Consider the following 18,408-nt stretch of genomic DNA (forward strand, 5'->3'; position numbering starts at 1 on the left):
GTGCTCGGTACAGTGCCATGTCAGTGCTTACTGTTACAGTGATGTTGATGTTTACAGGCCAGGCACTGTACTAAGTTCTTTACATACAGGATCATTGACATTCACAAAAACTCAGGGAGGCTGACATTATTTATCCCCATATACCAATGAAGAGTCTGAGATTCAAAGATGTTAAATAACTTGACCCATGTCTCACAGCGAGTTACACGGTGGAGCTGGGATTCAGACCCAGGTTGATCGTTGGGGTCAGCTTCACGGCCCCCCTGCACCTGGCTCTGCAGAGCCAAGATGAGGTGTGACCACGTACATGCACTGCCACCATTTCTGTGATTCACACGTGCTGATCTTGTCAGCTTAGCAAAACAAATGTTTTCTGGGTGAGGCTTTTGTTACTTTTTCATCAGGCTCCTGAGAGCACTTGTCTGGGAGCCTGGGATAGTTGTTTTTGTTAAAGCGAAATCCTCAAAAATGCTGCTTTGAAAGATGTTTGTATATTCCTTTAAGAAGCTTCTACATAAATCTCAGACCAAGCCTGTTTTGTTTGAATCTCTAGTGTTTTTCCAAAAGAATTGTTATCACAAGACTAAGACTTTGGAACATTCACCACTGAATACTTTTTTGACAGCCTGTTGCCTTACGAAGTGAAAAAGTAGCAAACACAAGGAATCCTAGTCTTTGTTTTCATTTGTTTATTGGCGATGAGCCCTGACACCATCTCCCGGCACACAGGTGGCATGAGGAGAATCGGCCGGTGAGGCTGAGGTGTGTGGAGTCTGCAGAGAAGGAAGGACCCTGGGAACAATCCTTTCCTCCTCCCTCTCCCCACATCCCCTTGTTTCTTCTTCTTTCACTTGTCATTCTCTCAGGCATGATGCCAGCTACTGGAGATACCTGGCTCTCACAGCCCTATGGGGGAGACAATAAAGAGATGATCACAGGAGAGTGTTAGCTGTAGTGATGGGGGCAGGGGAAACGTGGCCATACAGAGAAGCCTGTCCAGAGGAGGTATTGCTGCAGTACAGGCGAGGCTGAGCCAGCTGGTAAAACTCTAGGCCTGCCGGCAGCTGGCTTCTGGCATACGTCAGGGAGTGGCGGAAGATGAGGCCTAAAAGGTACCTAGGGGCTAGATGATGAGGAGTTTTAAATTCTGAAGGCATCAGGAGGCTGGGGAAATGCATGAGGCCAGGGAGCAATGCGACAGGGTGTCCTTTAGTGGCTACTCTGCTGCAGCATGGAGGGCCTGGCAGGACAGACCACTGTAGCAGTCCCACGGGGGAAGACAGACGAGGCTTCTCCAGGTGCCCTTTCCTTCAGACTGAGCGGAAAGAGCTGAGAGCATGGCAGAAGCTTGGAATGCAGTCAGGGAGTTAGGTGGTTTTGATCTCCTGTCCACCTTGCCAGGGCATGGACCTCTGAGCTGAGTTCACCTTGGCAGCCTTGATGAACTGCTGGTCAGCCACATTCTCTGCCTTCCTCTGCCCTGCCCCATCTGGCTCCTCTCCCCACGGACTGTGGCACCAGTTTCTCTTTTCTAGCTCCTGACGTCCCAGATTTCCATCCCAACGAGAGACCCCTCGGGACCGTTCCTCATGTCTGTGGACCACTGTTTCTCCATCAAAGGCCAAGGCACTGTGATGACAGGGACCATCCTTTCAGGCTCCATCAGCCTCGGTGACAGTGTGGAGATCCCTGCCCTCAAGGTCAGTCTTACCTTGTCTTCCCTTCTGGCCTCCTCGCTGGCAGCAAGGGAGGGGGACTGTCCCTTTGTCTATTCAGCTGCTGAGCCTGCTGCTGTGCCTGCCCTGGGACTCCCACTGCCTGCTCCGCCCCACCTCCCCTCTGGCTGCCTGGCCCCACCTGGCTCTAAGTCTTTCACCTCAGATTCTAGGACTGCTGCTCTCCCTAATTCTCATAGCGCCTGTTTATTGGAGGCCTATGATGTGCCACAAGGAGGTGTTCCCAAGTAGGTATTCTGTGTAGATAAAGAAACTAAGGCTCCAGAAGGTGAGGTGGGCTTGAGATCACATGGTTAACAAGTGGGGCTGCTGGAGGGGAAACCTCCCTTTCTGGACACTGGCTGTACGTCAGGGTGGCAAGTATGTGTGGAGTTATTTCTGGGTACCTTTTTCTTAACCACAGTAATTTCAAATTAAACATGACGTGAATCTTGTGATGCTCAGAGTCACAGAATCTGGAAGAAATCCAGGTTGGTTTTGCACTCCTGGTGGCCATCGACAGATGCCGCATTATTCTCCTGAAGACCTGTGAGAAGGATGAGTGGTTGGTGCCTTCCCATCACCCCTCCTTCTACTATGATGGCCTGGCTCTAATTTAAAAGATAGTGCCTTGATATTCCCCTTATTTAGAAGGCATTTTTAATAGTTTTACTTTATGCGACAAGAGAAACTTACAGCCTCATTGACTGCCCTCCCCTTCAACAAGAATAAAAGGTAGGGAACACATGCTACTTAGAATTCGTGTGAGACCTTGCCTGGAATGCTGGGGTCCAGGGCAGTTCTCTAATCCTTGAAGGAGCCTAGAGTGCAGGGAAGTGGAGGTGCTCAGCCCTGTGGACTCAGCTAGCTGCTAGAGAGGCTTGGATGTGCATGATTTCAATTTGCATGTTAATTGGGAATGGCTACCTGGAGGCTGTATTGAGGCATTTTAAGGTGGCTCACTAGGTGTGTTGGTTAAGGTTCTCCAGAGAAACGGAACCAATGGGAGATACAGATATCTAGGTATCTATAGATACATAGGTAAAGATACATAGATGTAAATATGTAGATATCTGTATCTCCTATTAGTTTTGTTTTGCTGGAGAACACCAACTAATGCACCTAGTATTAGATGCAGATAGATAAATAGATATGTTTTTTAAGGAATTTGCTTATACTATTATAAAACCTGGCAAGTCCAAAATCTACAGGGTAGGCTGGCAGGATTGAGGCCTAGGGAGGAGCTGCAGCTTGAAGGCCATTTGCTGGCAGAATCCCCTCTTCTCTGAGGAGGTTAATCCTTTTGTTCTTAAGGCCTTCAACTGATTGGATGAAGCCCACCTACATTATAGGGGTCATCTGCTTTACTCAACATCCACCAATTTAAATGTTAATCTCATCTGAAAACACCTTCACAGAAACACTCAGAATAAAGTTGGAGCACTGTGGCCCAGCTAAGTTGACACATAAAATGAACCACATCACCCGCCGGGTGAGAGGGCCATGATAGCAGCACCTGGCCTGAGTGAGGGAAGTGGAGAGGGTCCCTACTGGCACCCATGTCTTGTGTGTGCCATCCCTCGTCTAGAGCAGCATGGTTGGATATAGGGAAGGGGCATTTCATGGAGGGCAGGCATGAACAGGGTTCCCCCAAGTAAAGGCAACCTGAGGTTTCAACCCCCCAGCTCATTTTACAGCAGTGTGTCTATTACTTCCTTCTGCAGGGGCCAGGGGTATTAGGGAAGAGTCTCCTGACCAGAAAGGACAAAACAAAAGAAAGGACTTGGCTCTGGCCAGGTTCCAGAGCTCCTTGGATCTAGTGGGAGGAGTCGAATGGCAGGGCCCCACCATATCCAAGGAGCCCTGGAACCTGGCCAGAGCTGGGTGTTAGGATGTCCCCTAGACACTGTGAGTCACAGTCCCCTCCTCTACCTGCTGTCATGTCCTCCTCTGAAGACCATTGGTCCCAGAAAAAGACCACTTGAATAAAATCTAGTTTAAGCCAGGGACTAAAAGTGCAAATCTTCAAAAATAAAGCACAAAAGTGTAAAAGTAGATTCAGTTTATATTTAACAAAATTAAGATTACTTTGGTGACTGTTTGCAGATTCTTTGCTAGAACAGAAAACGAATCAGTACTAAATTTCTTTCCAGTCTCTGTGCTTCCTAAGTCAGACCTCTGGGGGCCACTCTGACCTGGCATCCCTTCCACTCTGGGAGAAGACATGCTTGCAGCTTGGGAGAAGACCTGGGAGTATGAAAGAGGTGTCAAAAGAGGGCTCTCTGTGGGGTGGGGTAGACTTTGAATTGGGGGTACCTGAGGTTCTAGAGGGAGAAAAAGGTTTTTGATAAGAGTCAGTGGCTGCAATGTTAGGGCTGAGGGCATGGAGAAGGGCTGAGGCAGAGAAGTCAGTAGTGGTAAGGAGGCAGGGATGTTCGAGTGGGGTCCTGTTCTGAGCTTTTTGGCCACCCTCTTTGTCCTTATAAAGGTGGAACTTGCCTATCAGGATGCCAGTTACTGATCTTTAGTACTTGGGCACATGGCAGGTGCTTGGCAGATACAAATTTAATTCTCCTTTTACTTTTGTGCAGCTGTTTTTCCCCAGCCTACTTTTTAACACTTTTGGTGTCTACTGCCTGATGATCTAATTTACTAGTCAGGAAAAGCAGAACTTGTAAGCAATGTACTGAGACATTTCGTTAAGGAGATTTCTAAGCAAACTATGAAAGATGCTGCCTTGTTTCTCCATTGATGCTTATAGTAAAACATAAGGGAAAAGGAATGAATTGAGGAAGGAACTGTTAGCAAACAGAAATCAGCGCTTGATGATTTGGGAGGTTCTCAGTCCCTCTAGATTGCAAAGGATATTAAGATTAGGAAATTCACTGCTGAGAAAGCATACTTTGGAGAGAAGGCCAAAGGTGAGCCTGGACAACCTTCTGTTGAAGAGAGGAGGTGTGTGACTCACAGATCCAAGCAACTTAGCAGCAGCCAGAAATAGAGATGGACTTCTGTAGCAAGGATATGCGGAGAGCCGTCTTGGCTAATGGCATGCACCCCTTGATGTATATAAGAGACCCTCAAGGGTTTTGAGAATGTTATACCAGCAAGAACACTGGACTGAAAGGGAGAGAGACTTGACAAATGAATAAAAAGCTGTCAGACTTCTGGGATTCTACAGACAAGAAACAGGCTGATAGAACAACTCAGCTACAAACACATGTTATCCTTCAAAAACTAAAAAAGGAAGAATGACTCTGAGAGCAGGGCTCTGGAAACAGAAGTGAGGCTAGGGGAGTAGCCACAGAGGTCAGTCTCAGGTATTGAAACCTCATGGAATTTGCCCTGCTGTGTTTTAAACTTGCTTGGGACCAATGACCCTTGTATTTTTTCCACCGTCTCCCTTTTGGAATGTTAGAAGTAGGTAAATTGTTTTCTAGGTCCACAGATGGAGAGGCATTTTGCCCCAGGATAGACCATATCTAGAGTCTCACCCCTACCTGATTAGGTGACTTACATGATGACATTAGGAACTTTTTGAGCTGATGATAATTTAGATGAGATTTTGGACTTAGAGTTAATGGCCTAATGGACTGAGAGTTTGGGGGATGTTTGAAGAGGTGAATGTATTTTGCATGTGGGATGGATGTAAATTTTGGGTACCAGAGGGTAGACTATAGTAGGTTAAATTATGGTCCCCCAAAATATGTCTACCCAGAACCTCAGAATATGACCATTTTGGAATAAGGGTCTTGCAGATGTAATTAAGGTAAGGATCTTAAGAAGAAATCATCCTGGATTAGGGTGGGCCCTAGGTCCAATGACCAGTGTCCTTATAAGAGACAGACAAGGATAAGACACGGAGAGTCACAGAGAGAAGTCCATATAAAGACTAAGGCAGAGATTGGAGCTCTGTTTTTCCAAGCCAAGGGGTGCCCATGGTTGCCGGAAGCCCCCAGAAGCCAGGAGAGAGGCATGGAGATGAGTCTGCCTCGGTGCCTCCATGGGAACCAGCCCTGCTGACACGTTGATTTGGACTTCTGGCTCCAGAACTGTGAGAGAAGAAATATTTTGTTGTTTTAAGATATCAAATTTGTGGTAATTTGTTATGGCAGCCCTAAGAAACTTATGAATTTTGCATGGAAAGGACTGAAATCAGAAAAAGCCTTAAGTCCTTTCTGATCCTGTCAGGTCCCTTAACTCTGAGCTTTGGCTTCCTCGCAGGGAATCGCTGCCCCTGCTCACCATCTTGGGCTTCTGGGGGCAACATGTCAGAACCATTGCATACTGATGGCCAGCACTGCCCGTTCCTTTCTTTCCTGGCATGCCCATCCCACAAGTGAGAGAACCTAGACCCGGGGAACTTAAGCAACTGGACAGCAGAGCTGGGACTTGAAGTCATTCATCCAGCTCCAAAGACCCAGCCCTGGCCGTGTGCCCTGCTGCCACGGGAGCCCCAGAGAAGATGCCTGGGCTGTTAGTGGTGCCTCTACTCCAGGGCAGGGCCTGCAGGCCCCATGGCAGTTCTGTAGCCATGCTGCTGTGCTTTGCTGAGGCCTTGCCCGGGCTGCGGCATGTACGAGAGCCCATTGCAGCAGAGCCTAAGGTTCAGAACTCCTGACCTCCTCTCACCCCTGCCCTCTTCCAGCCATGATTGGTGGCCAGTGCCTATTGGGCACCGGGACATGGGGGGCCATGGCCCTCTTTCCAAACACAGTGACATCCCTGTCAGATTTCACTAATAGACTTGGACACATCTGACCGCTTGAACTCCCTTGGAGGCAGGGCACAGCCATTCCAAATAAACAGTCACATTCCCCTCCCAGCCTGGGCTGGCCTGCGGAGCCTGCCATACCCTGGCCCCCGTTTCTGTTGCCCAGGTCTGTTCCCAGCTGGGGCCAATTAGCTGAGCAAGAAAATGTTGGGGAACAGGGAGTGAAGGAGAAAAAAATTCCATTTAGTCCCTAGAACAGTTTAAAGACCACTTATCCTAAGAGTCACCAGCTTTCTGCTGAGGCATTTTGACTCTCTCGATCTTCAGCCTGAGAAATCCCTCTGATAAGATTTGATCTTCGGGGTTCAGGCTAGTGATGTTTCTGGTGATGATTGGCTATCAGGGTTGTAACATCAGAAACTGTTGAAGCCACAGACCATGGGGAAAGAGAGCAGGGGCTGGGAGTGCAGAGGGACTCAAGGCAGGCATGTACCAGCTGTGTGTCCACAGGCAAGTCAGTCAACCTCTTCGTGTTTCACTGGTTCAGCTCAAACTTGGGATGACCCCTGTGTGCTTGGCTCTGTCCAGGACCTCTGGAAGATGGGTCAGGGTGGTGTGGTGTGGACTAGGGATAATGTATATAAGGTTCCTGGCATCTAGGAGATACAAGCTTTATCTGATACTCTTGTCATGTTTATTGTTGCCATTTGATATTATTCTCATGTAGAATTTTTGTTGTGGGTTCCGGAAGTAGTAAGTGGCAGGGCACCTTCCTGGGTGTAAGGTCCTGTTCAGGGCTACTAAGTGAGTTATTGAAATGCAAATATGCTTTGCGGACCCCACTATGTGGACCCCACTATGGTCCACTATGAATCCAATCAATGTTCTGATAATGATGACAAACATTATTAGATATATTTGGATACCTATTTAGTTGATAAAGCTTTTAGGGAAGAGTTCAGAATTTGATAACATAGTCCTCCCAAATCAAGTCTATATTCAGATTGATTTTCTTCTTCATTGAAGACCCCCCAGAAAGGGAAAAGAAAACCTTAAATACTGGTAGGTGTTTTTACTTTTACCTTTGCCTCTGCTCTTTGAAGCTAATCACAAGGGTGAGATAAGATTATGACATCTGGAAAGAATCCATTTTCTTGCCCAAACAAGCCTGCAGTCCTGACTCCTCCAGATCTGCCCTTCCCCCACCTCCAGCAACACTGTGCACTCCCCTTCCCAGAGGAATGCTGCATTGCTTCTCTCCTTGGAGCCCTTCTGGGCTTTCCCCTACCTGCAGTATGCTCACTTTCCAGCACAGCTCAGGGCTCACATCCTTTGGGTAGAGGTGTGCCCCGTCCTCTGTGCTGCCTGCTGCTTGTATTTGTCTTTGTGCCTGCATCTCCTGTGGACCCTGGTCTCCCTGGGGGCAGAAGCTGAGTCTCCTCCATCTTTGTATTCTCGGCATCCATCCTGGGCTCGGCCCAGAAAATATTTGGTGAAAGGAATAATAGGAAAAAGCCAATAAAGGAAATAAACAAGTTGTTTTTCAGTAGGATTTTGATTGGAAATAGGTAATGAGTGACCTGAGAGGGCTGTGTTTGGAGTCACTGCCACCCTGGGGCCATTTACAGAAACCCAGAGCTGGGCAGCCCCCCACTTCCTGCTGGGGCTGTGCCCCTGTCTTCAAGGCTGCATCCTGATGCTCCATCAGTAAGCAGCAGTGGAGATGCTCCCTGTGTCCCTGTGCTGCCTCATTCTGGGAGCAGTGACTGTGAATCAGGTGCCCGAGGCTGCAGAGCTGGCTTTCCAACACCTGTGGACATCGGCTCTCAAGGCTGAGCTCCCTCTGCTGCCATGTGTTTTTATCTAGAAAATATTGAGTGGCCTTCATCCTGAACTATTTTCTGTTCCAGAAGATACATAAAGGAAGGCAGTTTCTGTGCATTTGATGTTTCATGGTTGTCTGGCTTTTGGCAGTGGAAGCTTACGGGATTCTGCTCTCTGTGCCCATGTGTGGTGCACCAGATGCACAGGGTTGGAGCTCCCTGGGAAGGAGAGAAGGCAGAGAAGGAAACCAGGAAGGTTTTGGGAAAGCCAGAGGAAGCCATGCTAGGCCCTTTGAGCAGATCAGCCCACCCTTGGTTGTCGCCCTCAGGAGGGGCCTCGCAGATCAGGCCCTTCCTCTGCAGCACCATGGCCACTGCTCAGGTTCAAACTCCCGGGCCCTGCAGGGCCGCTCCTGTGGCATGCTGCTCCTCCCCTTGCCTCCCAGGTCTTCCTCTTGAGTCCAGCCCAGCCCTGCTGACAGAAAAGCCTTATTGCTGTCCTGCTTATCTGTCTCCAGGATAAAATCTAAAGTGCATGGCACGGAAGGCAGAGCATAGCTCTTCATTATCACCTCTCCAGCCTCAGTTTCTTGTCTTAAAGCCTCATAAGATCTCCCACTGCTCTCTGTGTATCAGGCAATACTCTGGTTTCAAAGGACAGAAACCCAACTTCAATTGCCTTAAGCAGGGTAGGAAACAGATAGGCTCAGGGCTGGAGACGTCTGGATGTCATCAGGAGTGCTGGCTGGCTCCAGAACTGGCTCTGCCCTGTCGTGTGTGGGCCACACACTCAGGTGGCACCTTCCCTGACATAATCCCCACAGCTCTGGCTTTCCATTTTCTCCTTCAAATCCAAGATGCAGTGCTACTTGTGGTTGACTCCTGAACATCACGCTATCGAAGGATCCGTCCTGGCAGTGGAACACCCCTCCCCTGGCAGTGGCTTGTTACCTGACTCTGGCCAATGATATGTGAAGGGACATCTCCTAGGGGTTTGGGGAAAAGCTTTTCTGCTTTTTGGAACTCAACAGGAAAAGACAGCTTTTCTCCTTCACTGGACATTGAAGGGAGGAAGGATGTGACGCCTGGACTCAGGGGCTGAACGGCCACCTTACTCCCAGCCTGGAGGTTTGCAGAGGCTGGGAGGCAGGAGAGTTGCCCAGAAGCAGAGCCTGCACCTGAGGGCTGCTGTGTGTCTGCCCCGCCTCAGAACTGTGTGTATTGTGAGAGCTCTGTCTCCACACGGTTCCAGTCAGGGCTATCTGTTACTTTTGGACCAAAGTATCATTTATGATATGAGAGTAAAATGGCATCTCTTTCCTAGCTGTTAGGAACACAATTAAGGAACAGGCTGCTCCTGGCCTGGTTGGACGGGAGCTCATCCCTGTGGATGAGTACAGTGCTCTAATTGGGCTGGCTGGGTTACATGTCCACCCCTGGAGCTGGAAGGGACAAGGTGGGAGGGATGGTTCACTAAGAAATTTGGGTTACTCCTAGGAAATGCAGAATAGATGTCAGGCAGGCAAAACTGAGAGGTATCCACTGGCTTGGTGCTCCCCAGTGTCCACACCATCACAGCTCAGGTGCTGGACACAGATGGACTATGTTTGAGTCCTGCCCCATCACTCACGGGGCAGTTACCTCCCCTGGCTTCTTCCAGAGGTTTTCATGGGGATTTGACAAGAGCCACATAGCGTGCTTGCAGCAGGGCTTGACGTAAGCCTCACTGTCTTTATCACCACCCCGTACAACTCTGCATCTTGTCTTTTCTTTAATGGGCCTTTTTACTTGGCCCATGGAGTGCAGAGACTTGGGGTGGGGTGTTCTGAGCTCTGCATTTCCTGCCTGCACCCAGGACCCCAAGAGCCTCTGTGAGGTCTTGCCTTTCTCCTGGCTTGAGGATTTGAATCACACCTGCAGCCAAGTTGTAATATCCTGTTGTCTCCCTAAGGAGGCACAGCTGAGGAAGGACAGTCGCCAGGCAAAGATGGAAGGTTGACCTCACAGGAGGCAGGGAACTCAGGAAGACTTCTCTCTGCAGGTGCTGTTGTCAGAGATCAATGCTCAGTGTCCTAAAGCTCTGGCAGGTTGGAGGATGCTGCCCCTGCAGGCCTTTTTCCTGTGGAAGCTTGGAGCTTGTTCTTAACCCCCAAACCCCAAGTGAATGGCATGCCCTTTTCCATCAGGCCCCTGAGAATCTGCTGCAGCTAGACGAACTGCTACCAGCATGTGCTTCCAGAAGCGGATGACTGGCTGGAATCCTGACCTGCAGTCAGCTGTCCAGGCAGAGGGTACAGCCAGCTTCTTGTGCTGAGAGCGGCCTGGACCTGTGACAGTGGGTCTGTCTGCGCTCCTGATAGGCCTAAGCATTTCACACAGTCTTCTGCAAGGATGGCACTGGGTGGCCCAGGCATGGTTGGAGCAGGGGAGAAATGGCGGCTTTAACCCAAGTGGTGTCTTCTTAAGGAAGGGGAACCTGTTTCCCTTTAGTTCTTTCATGTGTGGGTCTCCTTTAATTTCTGAGAATGGCTGTTTATGCTGAGCGTCTATATATAGAGATGGTGCCAATACCCACTGCACACACTGGGCCCAAGGGGCCTGATTGCTCAGATGCTGGTGGATAAAGAAGGCAGCCATGTCTGGCTTAGTTGGGGTCAAGTATTCTCTTAGTTTAGCATTTGATGGTTTGTAGGAGCAGTGAATTCTGAAGTGGAGTCAGGGATTGCATGGCATAGGGAGTGAGCCCCAGTGTGGACAACAGCTTGGGGAGTGTCTGTTAGCCATTTTCTTGCATATACCAGGTTCTGCTCTGAGACCCTTACATATGTTCATTCTGGGCTTTCAACAACATTCTGAGGAAGGTGCGATTGTCCCATTTTATAGGGGATGACACAGAAACACAAAGATGTTAAAAGTTTTCTTCAGGCTAATCAGCAAAGGAACCCGGATTCAAGCTGTGGCAGCCAGAGTCCAAGACATGTGCTCTTGACCCTGCCTGAGCTCCCTGGGTGGGTGTGAGGAGGCTGCAGAGCCCCTGGGACCTGCCTCTGTGACATGAAGCAGCTGTGGAGATGGCCCAGGGCACCTCCAACTCAAGGTTGCTGGAGCTGCTTTTAGAGTTGCTGATTCATGCTGCCTTATCCTTCTTCATGGCTTTCAGGGGCCTCATTTAAGAGGCTGGCTGGAGTCCTGACCTGCAGTCAGCTGTCCAGGCAGAGGGTACAGCCAGCTTCTTGTGCTGAGAGCGGCCTGGACCTGTGACAGTGGGTCTGTCTGCACTCCTGATAGGCCTAAGCATTTCACACAGTCTTCTGCAAGGATGGCACTGGGTGGCCCAGGCATGGTTGGAGCAGGGGAGAAATGGCGGCTTTAACCCAAGTGGTGTCTTCCTAAGGAAGGGGACAGGCAGGAGTGGTGCTGCCCCACTGCTGAGGTAGGCCCCCTTTATAGAGATGCCAGCTCAGTCTGGTCGTGCTTGGTGTGTTTCAAGCCTGGTGTAAGCATCTACAGTCCCACTTGGGCCCAGGTTGACCTGCAGCCTCCCAACCCTTTGATGGGGCTCTAGTGCCCAAGACCACAAATCAAGCCCTGCCCCAGCCCAACCAGGCTCCTCAACTGCAGCTTCCTGCTCTTAGGCCAGGTGGATGTCTTAGGATTCAGCCTCTCCCCTGCTCACCCCAAAGCCTGAGTGCAGCCACCACTCAAGCATACCCTGCCCTTTCCAGCTGAGGGGCAGTGTTACAAAGAAGTGACAGCAGGGCTTCGGGAGCAACTGGGCTTGGGTTTGTACCTATGTGCTGGCCCTGTGAGCTCAAGCGAGTTCCCTGAGTACACTGAGCTTCAGCGTCCTTGTCTGTCAGTGGGGTTGACCACGCTGCCTTCCTCCGAGTCGCAGCAAAGGGGAGGAGGAAAGGGGCAAGCTGCTCTAGAGCACGCACGCATGTGGGCGCAGTCACCACAGGAAGCCTCAGCCCCTGCACCCTCTACGTGGAGCCCTGGCAGTCAGGCAGCACTCAGTGGTTGCTGGGGGAGCAGACGTGGAGGTGCCAAATGTGGCACGGGTAGGGAGTGTGGCTGGCCTCTGGACATCCCCTGTAGAAGCCACATGTTGAGGGAGCCTAGGTCGGTGTGGGCCCTGGCCCAGGGTGGCCTCGGGACACTCCCAGGGCAGCTGTAGCACCCTACAAGTTGTCATATGAAAACCACTCTAACTTATACGTGCTTTTGGGTGGAATTAAATGAGTTTTATTGTTTCTAGGACAAGATAGGGATTTGATTAGAAACAACATTTATGGAATGCCAGGGCTGGTTCCCATCCACTGTGCCCTGCAGGAACACAGGGTCTTGGGTCCCAGGCGTAAACGGCCAGCTGTGTGACTGTGGCAAGACACGCCCCTCTGTATGGCCAGGCCACCTTCTTAAATAAGTAAGAACAGCCTTCAGGTGGGAATGGTTCTTTCCGAGGGCCATTTGCTTTCACAATCTTGTTTACCTTCAGTGGTCAGTTAAGTTTCAAGGGGAAACTGTGACTCAGGCCAATGGAATTGTCAGATGCAGAAGCAAGGGGTGAGATGGATGCGGGCTTGCTGGGCTTACCGAAACTTGTATGCCTGTAGGCCTCTGGGGGTGCAGTCATTTCCTCCCTCTAGCTGTGGGCTGCGGTGCCTTTGGAATAGGATGCGCATGTCATCGAGGGGTCTGGCAGTGACCTGAGGACTGGCGGGACCTCGATACTGGGGCCCAAAGCGGTTTCCTCTCCTGGGAAATGGGTGCCCAGCCAGTGTCAGAGCCCCAGCTGGGAGTGGCCTTGGTGCAGAAAATGCTGTGTAAATGTCAATTGACAGTGCCAGGTTGTGCCCAATGCAAGCCTGGGTGCTGCCTGGTCCACAAAGGAGTATCTGGTCTTTGACTGTCTGAAGACCACTGCCTTTCTAGGTTGGAAGCAAGCTCTGATTCAGATGAAAGTGTGGCCATGCAGGGCTGTGTGACCTCAGCTTGCACACCCATGAAGCCAGCCCTGCCCACAACCTTTCCAGATACTGTTGATGCGTGTCATGTCGGGGACTGGAGTCCCTGACAGGTATCAGAGCCCACGCTGGCCCTGGGGGAGCCCTCAGTGGGGCTGGGGTGGTCAGACAGGCAGCTGTTTCTTCATATGGGGAAGGCACTGGGTGAACATGGCTTCCAGAGTGTGGTGGGGGCACTGGAAGGGCTCCAACCCTGCTTCCCAGGCAAGGCGACTGAAGCTGAGTCTCAGAGAGGGCAGAGGGCTTTGCCCAGGCATTCTGAGCAGAAGGAACAGTATGTGCTAAAGCCCAGAGGCGAGAGAGTGTCTGGCATGACTGAGGTAAACATGGAGCTCCTTGCAGAGAGTCTGAGAAGTGGGGTGGTTGGTAGGTGGTTGTGGTCATCTCTGAAAGGGCAGTAGGATGTTTGGAAGGCCGAGTCTAGAAGATGTTCCAGCTGGAGTCAGGTCCTGTAGGCCATGCCTTGTGATGGGGAAGCACAGCTGCACCCTGGAATCAGGCAAGAGAGCCCCTCCAGGGGCCCACAGGGTCTCGAGGCTCCTGGGTGCCACTGCTCCCCACTCCGCTCCCTCATGCCCTGCCAGCCTGTAAGTCCCAGGACCCTGTGCTTTCACTCCAGCTTTTCCCCAGGCCCCTTCTTGGCCCTCCTCGCCCTCCTGGGCTCAGTCCCAGGATCAGCCTCCTGCACAGGGTGGGAATAAATCCTGTAGGCAGCCTCTGCCCTTGACAGTGGAAGTCAGGGCTGCCTAGCAGGGTCTAATTCATTATTTCTCACACTCAGCTGGGGGTTAGGGCGGGTTGCTTGAGATTCTTGTTAAACATTCTTGGTCCACTCCGGGTCCCTGAATTCCAGTCAGCAGGAACCAAGGAATTAACATTTGTGACAATCAAATCATCCAAAGGGATTCCCTTTATTGGCAGTTTGAGGAAACCATGGGCCAGAGGTTGGACTCTGAAGTTAGACAAACCTGGCTCACGTCCTGCCCCTGATTTGTCACATACTATGCAGCCTGGGTGACTTAACCTCTCTGAGCCTCAGCTTCCTCATCCGCAAAACATGGAAATGTTCATAACAGAGCCTGCTTTGTAGAGTTATTGTGGGAAGGAAAAGAAAATAATGATTTTACATCAGTGTCCAACATATTCATTCAGCACATAGTCTTGAGCACCTACTATGAGCCAGATGCTAGGCTAGGTCATAGGAGTAGAGGGTGAGTAAGGCAGGTCCCATTTCTGTTCTTACAGTTCACCGTCTACCAGTAGGGGTATGAGTTGGTGAATCACCTTATTTACCTTACAGTGAGGCGATTGAGAATGGGAGGGGTTCTGTAGGCCAAGAGAGCTCTCTTGGAGGTGGAGATATGAATATCTTGAGCAACGAAGGGGTACAGCCATTCAGAGGCCTGGGAGAAGAGTGTGGGGAATGCTGGGCACATTCTGCCACCAGGAGGGAGGGGGAGACGCTGTGGGACAGGCAGGAGGTCAGCAGGGCTGGAGGCCAGGGCATGCATCCGGGCTAAGCACAGCAAGTACTGGGGAGCCTGGCCTCCCAACCTCTTCTTGAGGAAGCAGACCCTTCTGGGCAGAGCGGCTCTGCCTGCCCCCTCTCACCCTCTGGCCTGGCACCTCAGGGAGGGCAGACCACACCTGCAGTCTGTGTCTGGCCCCTCACTGCCCTGGCATCACTCTGGGGCTCTGCTGGGACTTTCTTGTTTGTTTTTAAAGGAAAGTTGAGTGTTTCCTGAGTGTGCGTAAAGCCAACGTACTACTTAAACTGAGTATTTATAATTCTTTCTTTTAAAAAATAAAACAATAATGAAATACCATAAACCTTGCTTTAATTATTCACAGGTGTCAACTTGTAATCATCATGGGGAAAGGGCCAATGAGATGCCTTATTTAAAAAAGGCACTTGACTGCTTTTGTTTGAAGTTTTGCTAAAAAGCTTCATTATAACATGTTCTTGTTTATAAATAAATTCCAGCCTTTCAAAGTTTGGGTGTTTTTTGTTTTTGTTTTTGTTTTTGTGTGTGTGTTTCAAAAGTATTTAAATGAGATGATTCTAGATGAGGGTGATTCACAGAGTGAGCCAGCCAGAGCTGTCTGTGAGTGACAGCTGTGGCTCCCCTGCCCTCCTGGGGCAGCACAGCCACCTTAGCTTGCTGTCAGCTTGGTGTTTGTGAAGCTATCCATTGTGGATGTGTAGATTAGGGAGAATCCCAATTTGTGTGCTCGCATTTGCCTGCCTGCTGGACTTACTGCCTGGCAGACAGCTCTGCACATGAGCACATGTGCACATATGGCCTGAGGTGGGGCCTTCCCAGGACAGGGGAGAGTTCTCTGAGGGCAGATAGCAAGGGAACCAACCTGGGCTGAAGTCAGGGGAGGCTTCTCAGGTCCGAAGGAGGAGGAAGACTTACTAGGAGAAGATGAGCAAGGTGTGGGTAGAGAGGATTCTGGGCAAATGCAAAGGCCCCATGGTGGGAGAGAGCCTAATGTGTTTGAAAACCTAAAAGGAAGGCATTTGGCATCTGGACTGGAGCCCAGAGACAAATGTGGGGTGAGAGGTGCTGTAGAGGTAAGTGGCACCAGACCATGCAAGGCCAGTTCAAGTTCTGTCTATTCTCATGACGCAGCTGGTTTTGCAGGGTGGGTGATGTAGTGTGTGTGCAATTTATTTGTGTGTTTGAGGGAAAGACAGATGGTTTGGAGAACAGATTTGAGGGGAGCCAGGACCTTTCTGGGGACTAGTGGGGAGGCTGTTGCCATAGTCCAGGCAGATTGAGGTGGCTTGGATCAAGCTGGCAGCAATCCAATGGGCATTAAAGGCATTCAGGAGATGGAATTAACAAGGCTTTGTGATGGACTAGATATAGGGACAGTGAAGGGGAGAGGCATATTACCGATGGACCCCAGATCTCTGGCTTCAGTGACAGGCCAGATGGAGGAGCCGTTGGTGAGAGAGAATCCGGAACAATCTGGAGGGGAGAGTGAACAGAGCCAGGAGTATGGCTTGGGCTTCACTAAGTTGGGGACGTTTGGGGAACCCACTTGGAAAGGTCTAGGAAGCAAGCTGACATAAGTGTCTGAAGCTCAGAGAAGTTTGGGATAGGACATATATTTGTGTGCTGTTGGTGGCTCCAACCTTGGTAGTTGGGGCCTCTGGCTAGAAAAGAAAAGTTAAAAAGCAAGCTTCAGCTGTTTCATCTAAAGTTATAATTCCGATGCTTTAAAGGCTCCCAACCCTCTTCTTGTTCATGGTGGGGGAGCCTTCCTAGTTGTGAAAGGTAAGGGTCTGAGTGGCTCCAGCTTTGGCATATTAGGGTGCAGGGGAGGGTATTTCTAGGGACACTCTGGGAGAAGCTGCCCAGCCTGCATGGTGCTAGTGCCAGTCTGCACAATCTCCGGGTAATAGAGAGGGCAGGCCCCTGCCCACCCCCTTGCAGCCTCCAATGCTGCTGCTGCGGTGGCTGCTGCTGCGAAACAAACCAGGGTGACTGGGCGGAAGGTCAGGAGTTTAAGAGCTTGTTTGATTCAAGACTAGGCTAAAAGACAGGAGGGGAGTGAGCTGGTTTTCTGTGTGGATCCTGGTATTTTCTTTTGAGTTGGGGAGGAGAGTGGTGGGGCAGGGAGGGAAGGCCGGCCGCCAGAGGGAATGCTGCCAAGCAGAGCGCAGCTAATGTGAACCATACGGCGGCGTTGGGCAGTGGCGGCCATCTCCCGCCCAGCTTAGTACAGCCCTTACTGCGGGCAGGGGTGCAGGCAGGCAGGAAGGCAGCTCGGGCTGTGCGGCCACTTAACCCTTCCGGTGCTGAGCTACAAGCAGGGCTCCTTCACCTCAGCACATTGATGTTTCAGCCAATAATCCTCTGTCCTGGGCACTGTAGATGTCTAGCAGCATCCCTGGCCTCTACTCACTAGATGCCAATAGCACCCTCTCCCAGCTGTGATGACCACAAGTGTCTGCAGACATTCTAAATGCCTCCTGGGGGGAAATTATCCCTGGCGGAGAACCAGTGGCCTAGAACAGGCAGCCCCCTCAGCTGCTGGGCCTGCCTGGACTCTGATGGGCCTGCACCCTTCAGGGGCCCTGCCCCAGACACACCGCATCCATGTTTGGAGTGCTGCCTGGGGCTGAGCATGTGGGGGTCGTTTTCCCATGAAGCAGGCAGCCATAGGGTCAGAGGGGAGACGAGACCTACCCAGAGTTGTATGCCAGTAGGAGCCAGGGTCCAGGATTGGTGTTGCTCCACACATTCCCTGTCCCCCTGCTCCCAGGCATGACCCCCATCAGTTTCTGTGGTTTTAAGTGGGAGGTGTGCAGCCTGCCCCTGACTGGCTTCCTGGGGGGACTAATTCCTATGCCAACCTTCTCTGCCTATTCAACATGCAGTTGCCCAAGGGAACATGGCACGGGTGTTTACCACACTGTTCTTATACCGAGAGTCAGTGCACACGAGCTCAGTGTCCAGCGGTGGGTCTGGTTCTCTAAACCGTGCGATACCACGTGCCCATCGAACACAATGGTGCAGATCTATGTGAAAAGACCACCATTAGAATCATCAGATCCGCGAGGACAGAGACTTTTGTCAGTCATGTTCCTAGGCCCTTAATAAATGTCCTGTAAATAAATAAAATGCTAATTGCAAAAGCAAATCTCAGTATGTATGATTTGGTCCCATTATGTAGGAAAACTGTCTGCATATGTTTGTATACAAATGCATCAAAAAATCTGGAAGGAGACAGCAAACTGAGAACAGTGGCTGCATCTTGGAGGAGTGAGGGAAAGTGGAATTTAGAGGGCTGAAAGAGAGCTTTCATGTTTCAGTCTATTTAATTGGTGTTTAAATCTTTTACAACGAGCTGGTATTCATCTGTTTCTTGTGTGACTTTTATGAAAGAAAAAATATAAAGAACTGGAAAAAGAGCAACTTTTGTTCTGTCCTTCCCTGTTCTCTCTCACCTCCCTTGTGCCCTCACTCTGCTTTGGCCTGGAAAGTCCATTCTCTGCTGGGGAGGCCTCTGTGTAGGGAGCCCAGGGATCTGGCCTGGCACTGTTCTGCTGAGGGCCACCTCCTTTTCAGAAAGCTGGAATGGGCCCCTCCTCCTGGCCCCTGTGCGTGGATGCC

At 50.7% G+C, this 18,408-nt stretch overlaps 1 protein-coding gene across 2 annotated transcripts in view; it reads left to right on the forward strand.

The window, feature by feature from the left end:
• Nucleotides 1–18,408, forward strand: part of EEFSEC (eukaryotic elongation factor, selenocysteine-tRNA specific) — a 256,685-nt gene that overhangs the window by 109,566 nt on the left and 128,711 nt on the right. For both annotated transcript variants that reach the window (XM_019022999.4, XM_055381498.2), the window contains exon 4: nt 1,536–1,700. In XM_019022999.4, coding sequence (XP_018878544.2) covers nt 1,536–1,700 — 165 coding nt within the window. The remainder of the gene's footprint in view (nt 1–1,535; nt 1,701–18,408) is intronic.

Source organism: Gorilla gorilla, chromosome 2, assembly GCF_029281585.2.
Source record: "Gorilla gorilla gorilla isolate KB3781 chromosome 2, NHGRI_mGorGor1-v2.1_pri, whole genome shotgun sequence".
Lineage (NCBI taxonomy): Eukaryota > Metazoa > Chordata > Mammalia > Primates > Hominidae > Gorilla > Gorilla gorilla.